The sequence below is a fragment of the Oncorhynchus keta genome, chromosome 1 (assembly GCF_023373465.1).
Source record: "Oncorhynchus keta strain PuntledgeMale-10-30-2019 chromosome 1, Oket_V2, whole genome shotgun sequence".
In the NCBI taxonomy this organism is placed as follows: Eukaryota; Metazoa; Chordata; class Actinopteri; order Salmoniformes; family Salmonidae; genus Oncorhynchus; species Oncorhynchus keta.
In genome coordinates, this window is record NC_068421.1 from 5,756,240 (window position 1) to 5,768,808 (window position 12,569).

At 48.0% G+C, this 12,569-nt stretch overlaps 1 protein-coding gene and 1 long non-coding RNA gene across 2 annotated transcripts in view; one reads left to right on the top strand and one right to left on the bottom strand.

Moving 5' to 3' along the window:
* ppp1r13l (protein phosphatase 1, regulatory subunit 13 like) overlaps positions 1-12,569 on the bottom strand; it is an 81,297-nt gene that overhangs the window by 1,541 nt on the left and 67,187 nt on the right. The window contains exons 5-10 of the mRNA XM_052469222.1: positions 9,814-9,909; positions 6,473-6,552; positions 5,914-6,295; positions 5,016-5,327; positions 4,201-4,448; positions 333-556 (exon numbers count right to left, since the gene is read on the bottom strand). Of these exons, the coding sequence (XP_052325182.1) occupies positions 333-556; positions 4,201-4,448; positions 5,016-5,327; positions 5,914-6,295; positions 6,473-6,552; positions 9,814-9,909 (1,342 nt within the window). The remainder of the gene's footprint in view (positions 1-332; positions 557-4,200; positions 4,449-5,015; positions 5,328-5,913; positions 6,296-6,472; positions 6,553-9,813; positions 9,910-12,569) is intronic.
* Positions 6,570-7,594, top strand: LOC127909633 (uncharacterized). Its single transcript, XR_008072255.1, has 3 exons — positions 6,570-6,653; positions 6,698-6,814; positions 6,930-7,594. It is a non-coding gene; the product is annotated as an uncharacterized LOC127909633 (long non-coding RNA).

Consider the following 12,569-nt stretch of genomic DNA (forward strand, 5'->3'; position numbering starts at 1 on the left):
CAATGACCTGGGGATGATTAGGTGACCGTGATGGTATGAAGGACAGATTGGGAATTTAGCCAGGACACCGGGGTTAACACCCCTACTCTTACGATAAGTGCCATGGGATCTTTAGTGACCACAGAGAGTCAGGACACCTGTTTAACATCCCATCCCGAAAGACAGCACCCTACACAGGGCAATGTCCCCAATCACTGCAAGCCAGCAGTGGGATGCAGGGTGGCGTGCTGCTGGCCATAAGGAATAAAGGCGAGCAGCACGACATTATTATGTCGAAGGAGGAAGCTACAGGGACGTAAGCCAGTTAAAAGGGCATTCGATAATGAAGTTACCATCCGTGGCTGTCTGGGGCGGAGACGTTGGCTCCTATACGAACCAGGAAGTCCACCACGCTGTAGTGACCTCCACAGATGGCATTATGGAGGGCTGTGATGCCCTCGTCGTTCGGCTGGCTCGGGTCATTCATCTGCAGGGCACAGACCACGCAGGGGTGAACCTCATGCTTGCTGTCAACACACACTGAATGCTTTATTTGGGTCCACAACCCCCTTACCCCCTACACCCAACCCCCTTACCTCCTGCACCCAACCCCCTTACCTCCTGCACCCAACCCTCTGAACAGTGTCCAACCCCCTACCTCCTGCACCCAACCCTCTGAACAGTGTCCAGTTCCCCCTGCACCAGTGACCCATCCCCTAGCACCCAACCCAGAGGGCCTGCACCCAACCCCTCTGACCAGAACCCCCTCCTCCTCACCCAACCCCCTGGCCTCCTGCACCCAACCCCCTTATGGAAACCCCCCTACCCCTGGGAGGATGGAAGAGTGTCCACAACCTCCTAAGTCCTTCTGAACAGGCTCCAGTTCCCCCTAGCATGGCGCTCTGAACAGTGTCCAGGGTAGTGGGTTCTGAACAGGTCCAGTTCCCCACCAGTGAATGTATGCACACCAGACTGTAAGTCGCTTTGATAAAATCCCCTCGTCAGCTAAATGGAATATATTATTATTATATATTATAATACCTTAACTTTCCCTTATTAGATACAGACGTAGTAACATCGAGATGGAGAGACATGGCCCAAGAAGTCTTGGTTTAAAATGCATGTGACTCTTATTAGTGAAAACCTTCCACTAACTGGATCAGTTCACTGACAATGAGACCATCTACAATACCAGACAAAAGTTTGGACACAACTACTCATTCCAGGGTTTTTCTTTATTTTTACTATTTTCTACATTGTAGTATAATAGTGAAGACATCAAAACTATGAAATAACACATATGGAATCATGTAGTAACCAAAGAAAAGTGTTAAACAAATCAAAATATATTTTATATTTGAGATTTTTCAAAGTAGCCACCCTTTGCCTTGATGACAGCTTTGCACACTATTAGCATTCTCTCAACCAACTTCATGAGGTAGTCACCTGGAATGCATTTCAACTAACAGATTTGCCTTGCTAAAAGTTTATTTGTGGAATTTTTTTCCTTCTTAATGCGTTTGAGCCAATCAGTTGTGTTGTGACAAGGTAGGGGTGGTATACAGAAGATAGACCCACTTGGTAAAACACCAAGTCCATATTATGGAAAGAACAGCTCAAATAAGCAAAGAGAAACGACAGTCCATCATTACTTTAACACATGAAAGTCAGTCAAAGTGGACAATTTCAAGAACTTTTCAAGTGTCTTCAAGTGTCGGCGCAAAAAAACATCAAGTGCTGTGATGAAACTGTCTCTCATGAGGACCGCCACAGGAAAGGAAGACCCAGAATTACCTCTGCTGCAGGGGATAAATTCATTAGAGTTACCCGTCTCTCATGAGGACCGCCACAGGAAAGGAAGACCCAGAGTTACCTCTGCTGCAGGGGATAAATTCATTAGCTGCAGAAAGGAAGACCCAGAATTACCTCTGCTGCAGAGGATAAATTCATTAGAGTTAACTGTCTCTCATGAGGACCGCCCCACAGGAAAGGAAGACCCAGAGTTACCTCTGCTGCAGGGGATAAATTCATTAGAGTTACCAGCCACAGATTGCAGCCCAAATAAATGCTTCAGAGTTCAAATAAAAGACACATCTCAACATCAACTGTTCAGAGGAGACTGTGTGAATCAGGCCTTCATTGTTCAATTGCTGCAGACAAGCCACTACTAAAGGACACCAATAAGAAGAAGAGACTTGCTTTGGCCAAGAAACACGAGCAATGGACATTAGACCCAGGAAATCTGTCCTTTGAGTCCAAATCGAAGATTTTTTGTTCCAACCGCGGTGTCTTTGTGAGATGCAGATGTTGCTCTTGCTGCTGGTGATTCTCTGATCCACCTCTACACAGACGACACCATTCTGTATACCTCTGGCCCTTCTTTGGACACTGTGTTAACTAAACTCCAGACGAGCTTCAATGCCATACAACACTCCTTCCCTGGCCTCCAACTGCTCTTAAATTCTAGTAAAACTAAATGCATGCTCTTCAACTGATCGCTGCCCGCACATGCCCACCTGTCCAGCATCACAAATCTGGACGGTTCTGACCTAGAATATGTGGACAACTACAAATACCCAGGTGTCTGGTTAGACTGTAAACTCTCCTTCTAGACTCACATCAAACATCTCCAATCCAAAATTAAATCTAGAATTGGCTTCCTGTTTCGCAAACAAAGCATCCTTCACTCATGCTGCCAAACATACCCTGGTAAAACGGACTATCCTACCGATCCTTGATTTCGCCGATGTCATTTACATAATAGACTCCAACACTCTACTCAGCAAACTGGATGCAGTCTATCACAGTGCCATCCGTTTTGTCACCAAAGCCCCATATACTACCCACCACTGCGACCTGTATGCTCTCGTTGGCTGGCCCTCGCTACATATTCGTCGCCAAACCCACTGGTTCCAGGTCATCTACAAGTCTCTGCTAGGTAAAGCCCCGCCTTATCTCAGCTCACTGGTCACCATAGCAGCACCCACCCGTAGCACGCGCTCAAGCAGGTATATTTCACTGGTCACCTCCAAAGCCAATTCCTCCTTTGGTCGCCTTTCCTTCCAGTTCTCTGCTGCCAATGACTGGAACGAACTGCAAAAATCGCTAAAGCTGGAGACTCATATCTCCTTCACTAACTTTAAGCACCAGGTGCCAGAGCAGCTCACAGATCACTGCACCTGTACATAGCCCATCTATAAATAGCCCACCCAACTACCTCATCCCCAAACTGTATTTATTTATTCTGCTCCTTTGCACCCCAGTATCTCTATTTGCACATTCATCTTCTGCACATCTACCATTCCAGTGTTTAATTGCTACATTGTAATTACTTCGCCACTATGGCCTATTTATTGCCTTACCTCCCTTGTCCTTCCTCATTTCCACACACTGTATATAGACTTGTTCTACTGTATTATTGACTGTATGTTTGTTTATTCCATGTGTGACTCTGTGTTGTTGTTTTGTGTCGCACCGCTTTGCTTTATCTTGGCCAGGTCACAGTTTTAAATGAGAACTTGTTCTCAACTGGCCTACCTGGTTAAATAAAAGGTTTCTCTGCATCTGTGGTTCCCACTGTGAAGCAAGGAGGAGGAGGTGTGATGGTGCTTTGCTGGTGACACTGTCAGTGATTTATTTAGAATTCAAGGCACACATAACCAGCAGGGCTACCACAGCATTCTGCAGCAATACTCCATCCCATCTGGTTTGCGCTTAGTGGGACTACCCTTTGTTTTCAACAGGACAATGACCCAACACACCTCCGGGCTGTGTAAGGGCTATTTGACCAAAAAGGAGAGTGATGGATTGCAACATCAGATGACCAATTGAGATGGTTTGGGATGAGTTGGAGTGCAGAGTGAAGGAAAAGCTGCCAACACATGCTCAGCATATGTGGGAACTCCTTCAAGACGGTTGGAAAAGCATTCGAGATGAAGCTGGTTGAGAGAATGCCAAGAGTGTGCAAAGCTGTCATCAAGGTGGCTACATTGAAGAATACATTTTGATTTGTTTCACACTTTTTTGGTTACTACATGATTCCATATGTGTTATTTCGTAGTTTTGATGTCTTCACTATTATTCTACAATGTAGAAAATTGTTTAAAAAAATAAAAAATAAACTTGAATGAGTAGGTGTCCAAACATTTGACTGGTACTGTACATTTCACTGTAAAATAGTCACAACAAAAGAAAGCAAAAAGATAAGAATGTGTCCTGTCATACCCTGTACTCTGGCAAGGCAGGTCCAGTGTTAGGTCCAGTGTTAGGGACAGGGTTAGTGACAGGGGAGAGGGATGTAGAGCTGTCCCCTTCTCCATCCGAGGAGGAGCTGTAGTCACTCCCCATCTCCCCCCCTTGCTGGCCCGTCAACCCCTTCCTCCGGAAAAGTTTATTCATGATCTGTTTGTACTGTTTGTGATTGTGGTCCGGCTGCAGGGAGGCTGGCTTCTTCTGGGGTTGGACAGGGGCTATAGGGTCAGGGTCACAAGGTTACCACAACATCGTATAGACATGCAGAAGCTTTCAAACATTAAACTCATTCATAAAACCAGCGCCGCATTGATAACGTGATCAGCAGAAGATTCTACAGGATGAGTATTGATTACGTGATCAGCAGAAGATTCTACAGGATGAGTATTGATTACGTGATCAGCAGAAGATTCTACAGGATGAGTATTGATTACGTGATCAGCAGAAGATTCTACAGGATGAGTATTGATTACGTGATCAGCAGAAGATTCTACAGGATGAGTATTGATAACGTGATCAGCAGAAGATTCTACAGGATGAGTATTGATTACGTGATCAGCAGAAGATTCTAGAGGACGAGCATTGATAGCGTGATCAGTCGGGGAGGCTGTAGATATATACTAAATAAATAAAACCTTGCAATTAATAGAATGACAGTGAAACAGTTTGGTGGTGAACTTTCTTAGTTTCTACCATTCACTCAGTCATTGTCACTCACATCGCTGGTTCCTTCTGTGTCAAATTCTTTATGCAAAACAATTGTATATTAGAAGTCATTTCCTAACCTTGTGACCCCGGTTCAGGGTTTGGGTCAAGATTGGAGATAGGGGTCACAGAGCCACGTCTCTTCAGGGCCCGGGGGATCTCAGAGCGGATCCGAAGCAGCTCTTCCATGTCAGGGACATCTGGGCTCTCTGCAGCCACCACTGGTTGCAGTCTGGACGGGCTGAGGGGCCTGGGGGCCACCGCCTGGGGTTCTCCTCCTCCTCTCTCTGGCTCCCTCCCTTTCTCTGGGAGAGCTGGGTCAGGGGCCATGGGACTTTGATGAATTGGGTCCAGTCGCTCCAACTCAATGTCAACATCACCTGGTTTCAGCACTGTGGGAGAAGAGAGAACACACGGACGGACTGACAGAATTACACACAGACGGACGGACAGAATTACACACAGACGGACGGACGGACAGAATTACACACAGACAGACGGACGGACAGAATTACACACAGAGGGACGGACAGAATTACACACAGACGGACGGACGGACAGAATTACACACAGACGGACGGACGGACAGACAGAATTACACACAGACGGACGGACGGACGGACAGAATTACACACAGACGGACGGACGGACGGACAGAATTACACACAGACGGACGGACAGAATTACACACAGACGGACGGACGGACAGAATTACACACAGACGGACGGACGGACGGACAGAATTACACACAGATGGACGGACGGACAGAATTACACACAGATGGACGGACGGACAGAATTACACACAGACGGACGGACAGAATTACACACAGACGGACGGACGGACAGAATTACACACAGACGGACGGACGGACAGAATTACACACAGACGGACGGACAGAATTACACACAGACGGGTGACCACACATAACCGGTTAGATTGTGAGAGTAGAGTCTATGTTCGTTTAGATACTATACCTTCCCCGTGGAAGGCTGGCTGCCTGAGCTCATGGGTCTGTGGCTGGGTCTGTGGCTGGTACTCTCTGTACTCCAGGTAATCCCTATACTCCCTGGGTACAGCATGGCGGTACAGACCCATATCCCTCTCGGTACCCAGGGCCCGGGGGTGGAGGGCAGACGATGCCCAGTAGGGGTTCTGGAGCCGCATGATGACGGAGAGAGGGATGGGTCTGTGCTGACGGGGGGGCTGGGAGGAGGAGGAGCAGGGGGGGATGGAGATACGGGATATGATTGGTTGGGGAGGGGCATGGTAGAGGGAGGACGAGTCGGGAGGAACAGTAATACGGGTGTTACGGGGCAGAGATGAGTGGGTGGACTGGTGGGAACGAGGGAGGGTGTCCTGTAGGGAAAGAAGAAGGGGCAGAGAGACAGAGATACTGTTTATCCGACCATCATTGTTATACATGACAATTTAAGCAATTCAAATTTCCATGTCAATACAGTACACCAGAGAGAGAGAGAGAGAGATGATTAACAAACAAAAACACCTGAGCATGCGCACGCACACACCCCCTACCTTCTTAGAGGGGGAAGGGCCATCCAGGTTAGATTCTCTCCAGTTGGTGTTTGGCACCAACGGTCTCAGCCACTCAGTCTCTGCAACAGACAGGTGCTAGGTTACCAACAGACAGGTGCTAGGTTACCAACAGACAGGTGCTAGGTTACCAACAGACAGGTGCTAGGTTACCAACAGACAGGTGCTCGGTTACCAACAGACAGGTGCTCGGTTACCAACAGACAGGTGCTAGGTTACCAACAGACAGGTGCTAGGTTACCAACAGACAGGTGCTAGGTTACCAACAGACAGGTGCTAGGTTACCAACAGACAGGTGCTAGGTTACCAACAGACAGGTGCTAGGTTACCAACAGACAGGTGCTTTACCAACAGACAGGTGCTAGGTTACCAACAGACAGGTGCTAGGTTACCAACAGACAGGACAGGTGCTAGGTTACCAACAGACAGACAGTGCTAGGTTACCAACAGACAGGTGCTAGGTTACCAACAGACAGGTGCTAGGTTACCAACAGACAGGTGCTAGGTTACCAACAGACAGGTGCTAGGTTACCAACAGACAGGTGCTAGGTTACCAACAGACAGGTGCTAGGTTACCAACAGACAGGTGCTAGGTTACCAACAGACAGGTGCTAGGTTACCAACAGACAGGTGCTAGGTTACCAACAGACAGGTGCTAGGTTACCAACAGACAGGTGCTAGGTTACCAACAGACAGGTGCTAGGTTACCAACAGACAGGTGCTAGGTTACCAACAGACAGGTGCTAGGTTACCAACAGACAGGTGCTAGGTTACCAACAGGGAGGTGCTAGGTTACCAACAGGGAGGTGCTAGGTTACCAACAGGGAGGTGCTAGGTTACCAACAGGGAGGTGCTAGGTTACCAACAGGGAGGTGCTAGGTTACCAACAGGGAGGTGCTAGGTTACCAACAGGGAGGTGCTAGGTTACCAACAGGGAGGTGCTAGGTTACCAACAGGGAGGTGCTAGGTTACCAACAGGGAGGTGCTAGGTTACCAACAGGGAGGTGCTAGGTTACCACCGGTGTGTGTTAAGCCTTAAGTTCTTCTCTGTACCATGTTATCAGAAAACACACATGGAATATGAGTGTGTGTGTGAGGTCTGACTGTCGTAGGTGTGTGTGTGCTGTGACAGGTGCTGTGTGTGTGTGTGTGTGTGTGGTGCTGGTGTGTGTGTGCTAGTGTTACCAACAGACAGGTGCTGGTTGGTGGTGCTAGGTCTGACTGTCGTAGGTTGTGGTGTGTGTGTGAGGTCTGACTGTCAGGGAGGTGTGTGTGTGGTGTGTGTGGAGGTCTGGTTACTGTCGTAGGTGTGTGCGTGTGTGTGTGAGGTCTGACTGTCGTAGGCGTGTGTGTGTGTGTGTGTGGTGTGTGTGTGTGTGTGTGAGGCCTTACTGTCGGTTACCAACAGGCGGTGTGTGTGTGTATGGTCTGACTGTCGTCAGAGTGTGTGTGTGTGTGTGTGTGTGTGAGGCCTTACTGTCGTAGGTGTGTGTGTGTGTGTGTGAGGCCTTACAGTCGTAGGTGTGTGAGTGTGTGTGAGTGTGAGTGTGTGTGTGTGAGGCCTTACAGTCGTAGGTGTGTGAGTGTGTGTGTGTGTGTGAGTGTGTGTGTGTGTATGTGTGAGGCCTTACTATCATAGGTGTGTGAGTGTGTGTGTGAGGCCTTACAGTCGTAGGCGTGAGTGTGTGTGTGTGTGTGAGGCCTTACTGTCGTAGGTGTGTGAGTGTGTGTGTGTGTGTGAGGCCTTACTGTCGTAGGTGTGTGAGTGTGTGTGTGTGTGTGAGGCCTTACTGTCGTGTGGTGTGTGTGTGTGTGTGTGTGTGTGTGAGGCCTTACTGTCGTAGGCGTGTGTGTGTGTGTGTGAGGTCTTACTGTCGTAGGCGTGTGTGTGTGTGTGTGTGTGTGTGTGTGTGTGTGTGTGTGTGTGTGTGTGTGTGTGTGTGTGTGTGTGTGTGTGTGTGTGTGTGTGTGTGTGTGTGTGTGTGTGTGTGTGTGTGTGTGAGGCCTTACGGTCGTAGGCGTGGTGTGTGAGTGTGAGTGTGAGTGTGTGTGTGTGTGAGGCCTTACTGTCGTAGGAGTGTGTGTGTGTGTGTGTGTGTGAGGCCTTACTGTCGTAGGAGTGTTGTGTGTGTGTGTGTGTGTGTGTGTGTGTGTGTGTGTGTGTGTGTGTGGCCTTACTGTCGTAGGAGTGGTGTGTGTGAGTGTGAGTGTGAGTGTGTGTGTGTGAGGCCTTACGGTCGTAGGCGTGGTGTGTGAGTGTGTGTGTGTGTGTGTGTGTGAGTGAGGCCTTACTGTCGTAGGAGTGGTGAGTGTGAGTGTGTGTGTGTGTGTGAGGCCTTACGGTCGTAGGCGTGGTGTGTGAGTGTGAGTGTGAGTGTGTGAGTCCTTACTGTCGTAGGAGTGGTGAGTGTGAGTGTGTGTGTGTGAGTCCTTACTGTCGTAGGAGTGGTGAGTGTGAGTGTGAGTGTGAGTGTGTGTGTGTGTGTGTGTGAGTCCTTACTGTCGTAGGAGTGGTGAGTGTGAGTGTGAGTGTGAGTGTGTGTGTGTGAGTCCTTACTGTCGTAGGAGTGGTGAGTGTGAATGTGTGTGAGTCCTTACTGTCGTAGGAGTGGTGAGTGTGTGTGTGTGAGTGTGTGTGTGTGAGTCCTTACTGTCGTAGGAGTGGTGAGTGTGTGTGTGTGTGTGTGAGTGTGTGTGTGTGAGTCCTTACTGTCGTAGGCGTGGTGAGTGTGAGTGTGTGTGTGTGAGTCCTTACTGTCGTAGGAGTGGCGAGTGTGAGTGTGTGTGTGTGAGTCCTTACTGTCGTAGGAGTGGTGAGTGTGAGTGTGTGTGTGTGAGTGTGTGTGTGTGAGTCCTTACTGTCGTAGGAGTGGTGAGTGTGTGTGTGTGTGAGTCCTTACTGTCGTAGGAGTGGTGAGTGTGAGTGTGTGTGTGTGTGTGTGTGTGTGTGAGTCCTTACTGTTGTAGGAGTGGTGAGTGTGTGTGTGTGTGAGTCCTTACTGTCGTAGGCGTGCGAGTGTGAGTGTGTGTGTGTGTGTGTGTGTGTGTGTGAGTCCTTACTGTCGTAGGAGTGGTGAGTGTGAGTGTGTGTGTGAGTGTGTGTGAGTGTGTGTGAGTCCTTACTGTCGTAGGAGTGGTGAGTATTAGTGTGAGTGTGAGTGTGTGTGAGTCCTTACTGTCGTAGGAGTGGTGAGTATTAGTGTGAGTGTGTGAGTCCTTACTGTCGTAGGAGTGGTGAGTGTGTGTGTGTGTGAGTCCTTACTGTCGTAGGAGTGGTGAGTGTGAGTGTGTGTGTGTGTGTGTGAGTGTGTGTGAGTCCTTACTGTCGTAGGAGTGGTGAGGTTTCTTCTTATGAGATGCCGCGTCCAGATCGGTCTCGTTCCATTTACCTTGGTTCTTCGGTCTCTGCATGACATCATCTGGAGAGAGAATAAAAGCTAACAGTCATATTAACTCATTCAGATTACTGAGAAATATAGGTTCCTGTCTATGTGAGTCAAAGTTATTAACTTCACTTCCTAAAGAGTCAATGTAGTGGCACATGGAGTCAATGTAGTGGCACATGGAGTCAATGTAGTGGCACATCCTAAAGAGTCAATGTAGTGGCACATGGAGTCAATGTAGTGGCACATCCTAAAGAGTCAATGTAGTGGCACATGGAGTCAATGTAGTGGCACATCCTAAAGAGTCAATGTAGTGGCACATGGAGTCAATGTAGTGGCACATGGAGTCAATGTAGTGGCACATCCTAAAGAGTCAATGTAGTGGCACATGGAGTCAATGTAGTGGCACATGGAGTCAATGTAGTGGCACATGGAGTCAATGTAGTGGCACATCTTAAAGAGTCAATGTAGTGGCACATGGAGTCAATGTAGTGGCACATCCTAAAGAGTCAATGTAGTGGCACGTGGAGTCAATGTAGTGGCACATGGAGTCAATGTAGTGGCACATCCTAAAGAGTCAATGTAGTGGCACATGGAGTCAATGTAGTGGCACATCCTAAAGAGTCAATGTAGTGGCACATGGAGTCAATGTAGTGGCACATGGAGTCAATGTAGTGGCACATCCTAAAGAGTCAATGTAGTGGCACATGGAGTCAATGTAGTGGCACATCCTAAAGAGTCAATGTAGTGGCACATGGAGTCCATGTAGTGGCACTTCCTAAAGAGTCAATGTAGTGGCACATGGAGTCAATGTAGTGGCACATGGAGTCAATGTAGTGGCACATGGAGTCAATGTAGTGGCACATGGAGTCCATGTAGTGGCACATCCTAAAGAGTCAATGTAGTGGCACATGGAGTCAATGTAGTGGCACATGGAGTCAATGTAGTGGCACATCCTAAAGAGTCAATGTAGTGGCACATGGAGTCAATGTAGTGGCACATGGAGTCAATGTAGTGGCACATCCTAAAGAGTCAATGTAGTGGCACATGGAGTCAATGTAGTGGCACATCCTAAAGAGTCAATGTAGTGGCACATGGAGTCAATGTAGTGGCACATCCTAAAGAGTCAATGTAGTGGCACATGGAGTCAATGTAGTGGCACATGGAGTCAATGTAGTGGCACATCCTAAAGAGTCAATGTAGTGGCACATGGAGTCAATGTAGTGGCACATCCTAAAGAGTCAATGTAGTGGCACATGGAGTCAATGTAGTGGCACATCCTAAAGAGTCAATGTAGTGGCACATGGAGTCAATGTAGTGGCACATGGAGTCAATGTAGTGGCACATGGAGTCAATGTAGTGGCACATGGAGTCCATGTAGTGGCACATCTTAAAGAGTCAATGTAGTGGCACATGGAGTCAATGTAGTGGCACATGGAGTCAATGTAGTGGCACATCTTAAAGAGCCAATGTAGTGGCACATGGAGTCAATGTAGTGGCACATCCTAAAGAGTCAATGTAGTGGCACATGGAGTCAATGTAGTGGCACGTCGAGTCAATGTAGTGGCACATGGAGTCAATGTAGTGGCACATGGAGTCAATGTAGTGGCACATCCTAAAGAGTCAATGTAGTGGCACATGGAGTCAATGTAGTGGCACATGGAGTCAATGTAGTGGCACATCCTAAAGAGTCAATGTAGTGGCACATGGAGTCAATGTAGTGGCACATCCTAAAGAGTCAATGTAGTGGCACATGGAGTCCATGTAGTGGCACTTCCTAAAGAGTCAATGTAGTGGCACATGGAGTCAATGTAGTGGCACATGGAGTCAATGCAGTGGCACATGGAGTCCATGTAGTGGCACATCCTAAAGAGTCAATGTAGTGGCACGTGGAGTCAATGTAGTGCACATGGAGTCAATGTAGTGGCACATGGAGTCAATGTAGTGGCACATGGAGTCAATGTAGTGGCACATGGCGTCCATGTAGTGGCACCTGGAGTCCATGTAGTGGCACATGGAGTCAATGTAGTGGCACATGGTGTCAATGTAGTGGCACATCCTAAAGAGTCAATGTAGTGGCACATGGAGTCAATGTAGTGGCACATGGAGTCAATGTGTAGTGGCGCATGGGGTCAATGTAGTGGCACATCCTAAAGAGTAAATGTAGTGGCACATGGAGTCAATGTAGTGGCACTTCCTAAAGAGTCAATGTAGTGGCACATGGAGTCAATGTAGTGGCACATGGGGTCAATGTAGTGGCACATCCTAAAGAGTAAATGTAGTGGCACATGGAGTCAATGTAGTGGCACATCCTAAAGAGTCAATGTAGTGGCACATGGAGTCAATGTAGTGGCACATCCTAAAGAGTAAATGTAGTGGCACATGGAGTCAATGTAGTGGCACATGGAGTCAATGTAGTGGCACATGGAGTCAATGTAGTGGCACATCTTAAAGAGTCAATGTAGTGGCACATGGAGTCAATGTAGTGGCACATCCTAAAGAGTCAATGTAGTGGCACATGGAGTCAATGTAGTGGCACATCCTAAAGAGTCAATGTAGTGGCACATGGAGTCAATGTAGTGGCACATGGAGTCAATGTAGTGGCACATGGAGTCCATGTAGTGGCACATCTTAAAGAGTCAATGTAGTGGCACATGGAGTCAATGTAGTGGCACATCCTAAAGAGTCAATGTAGT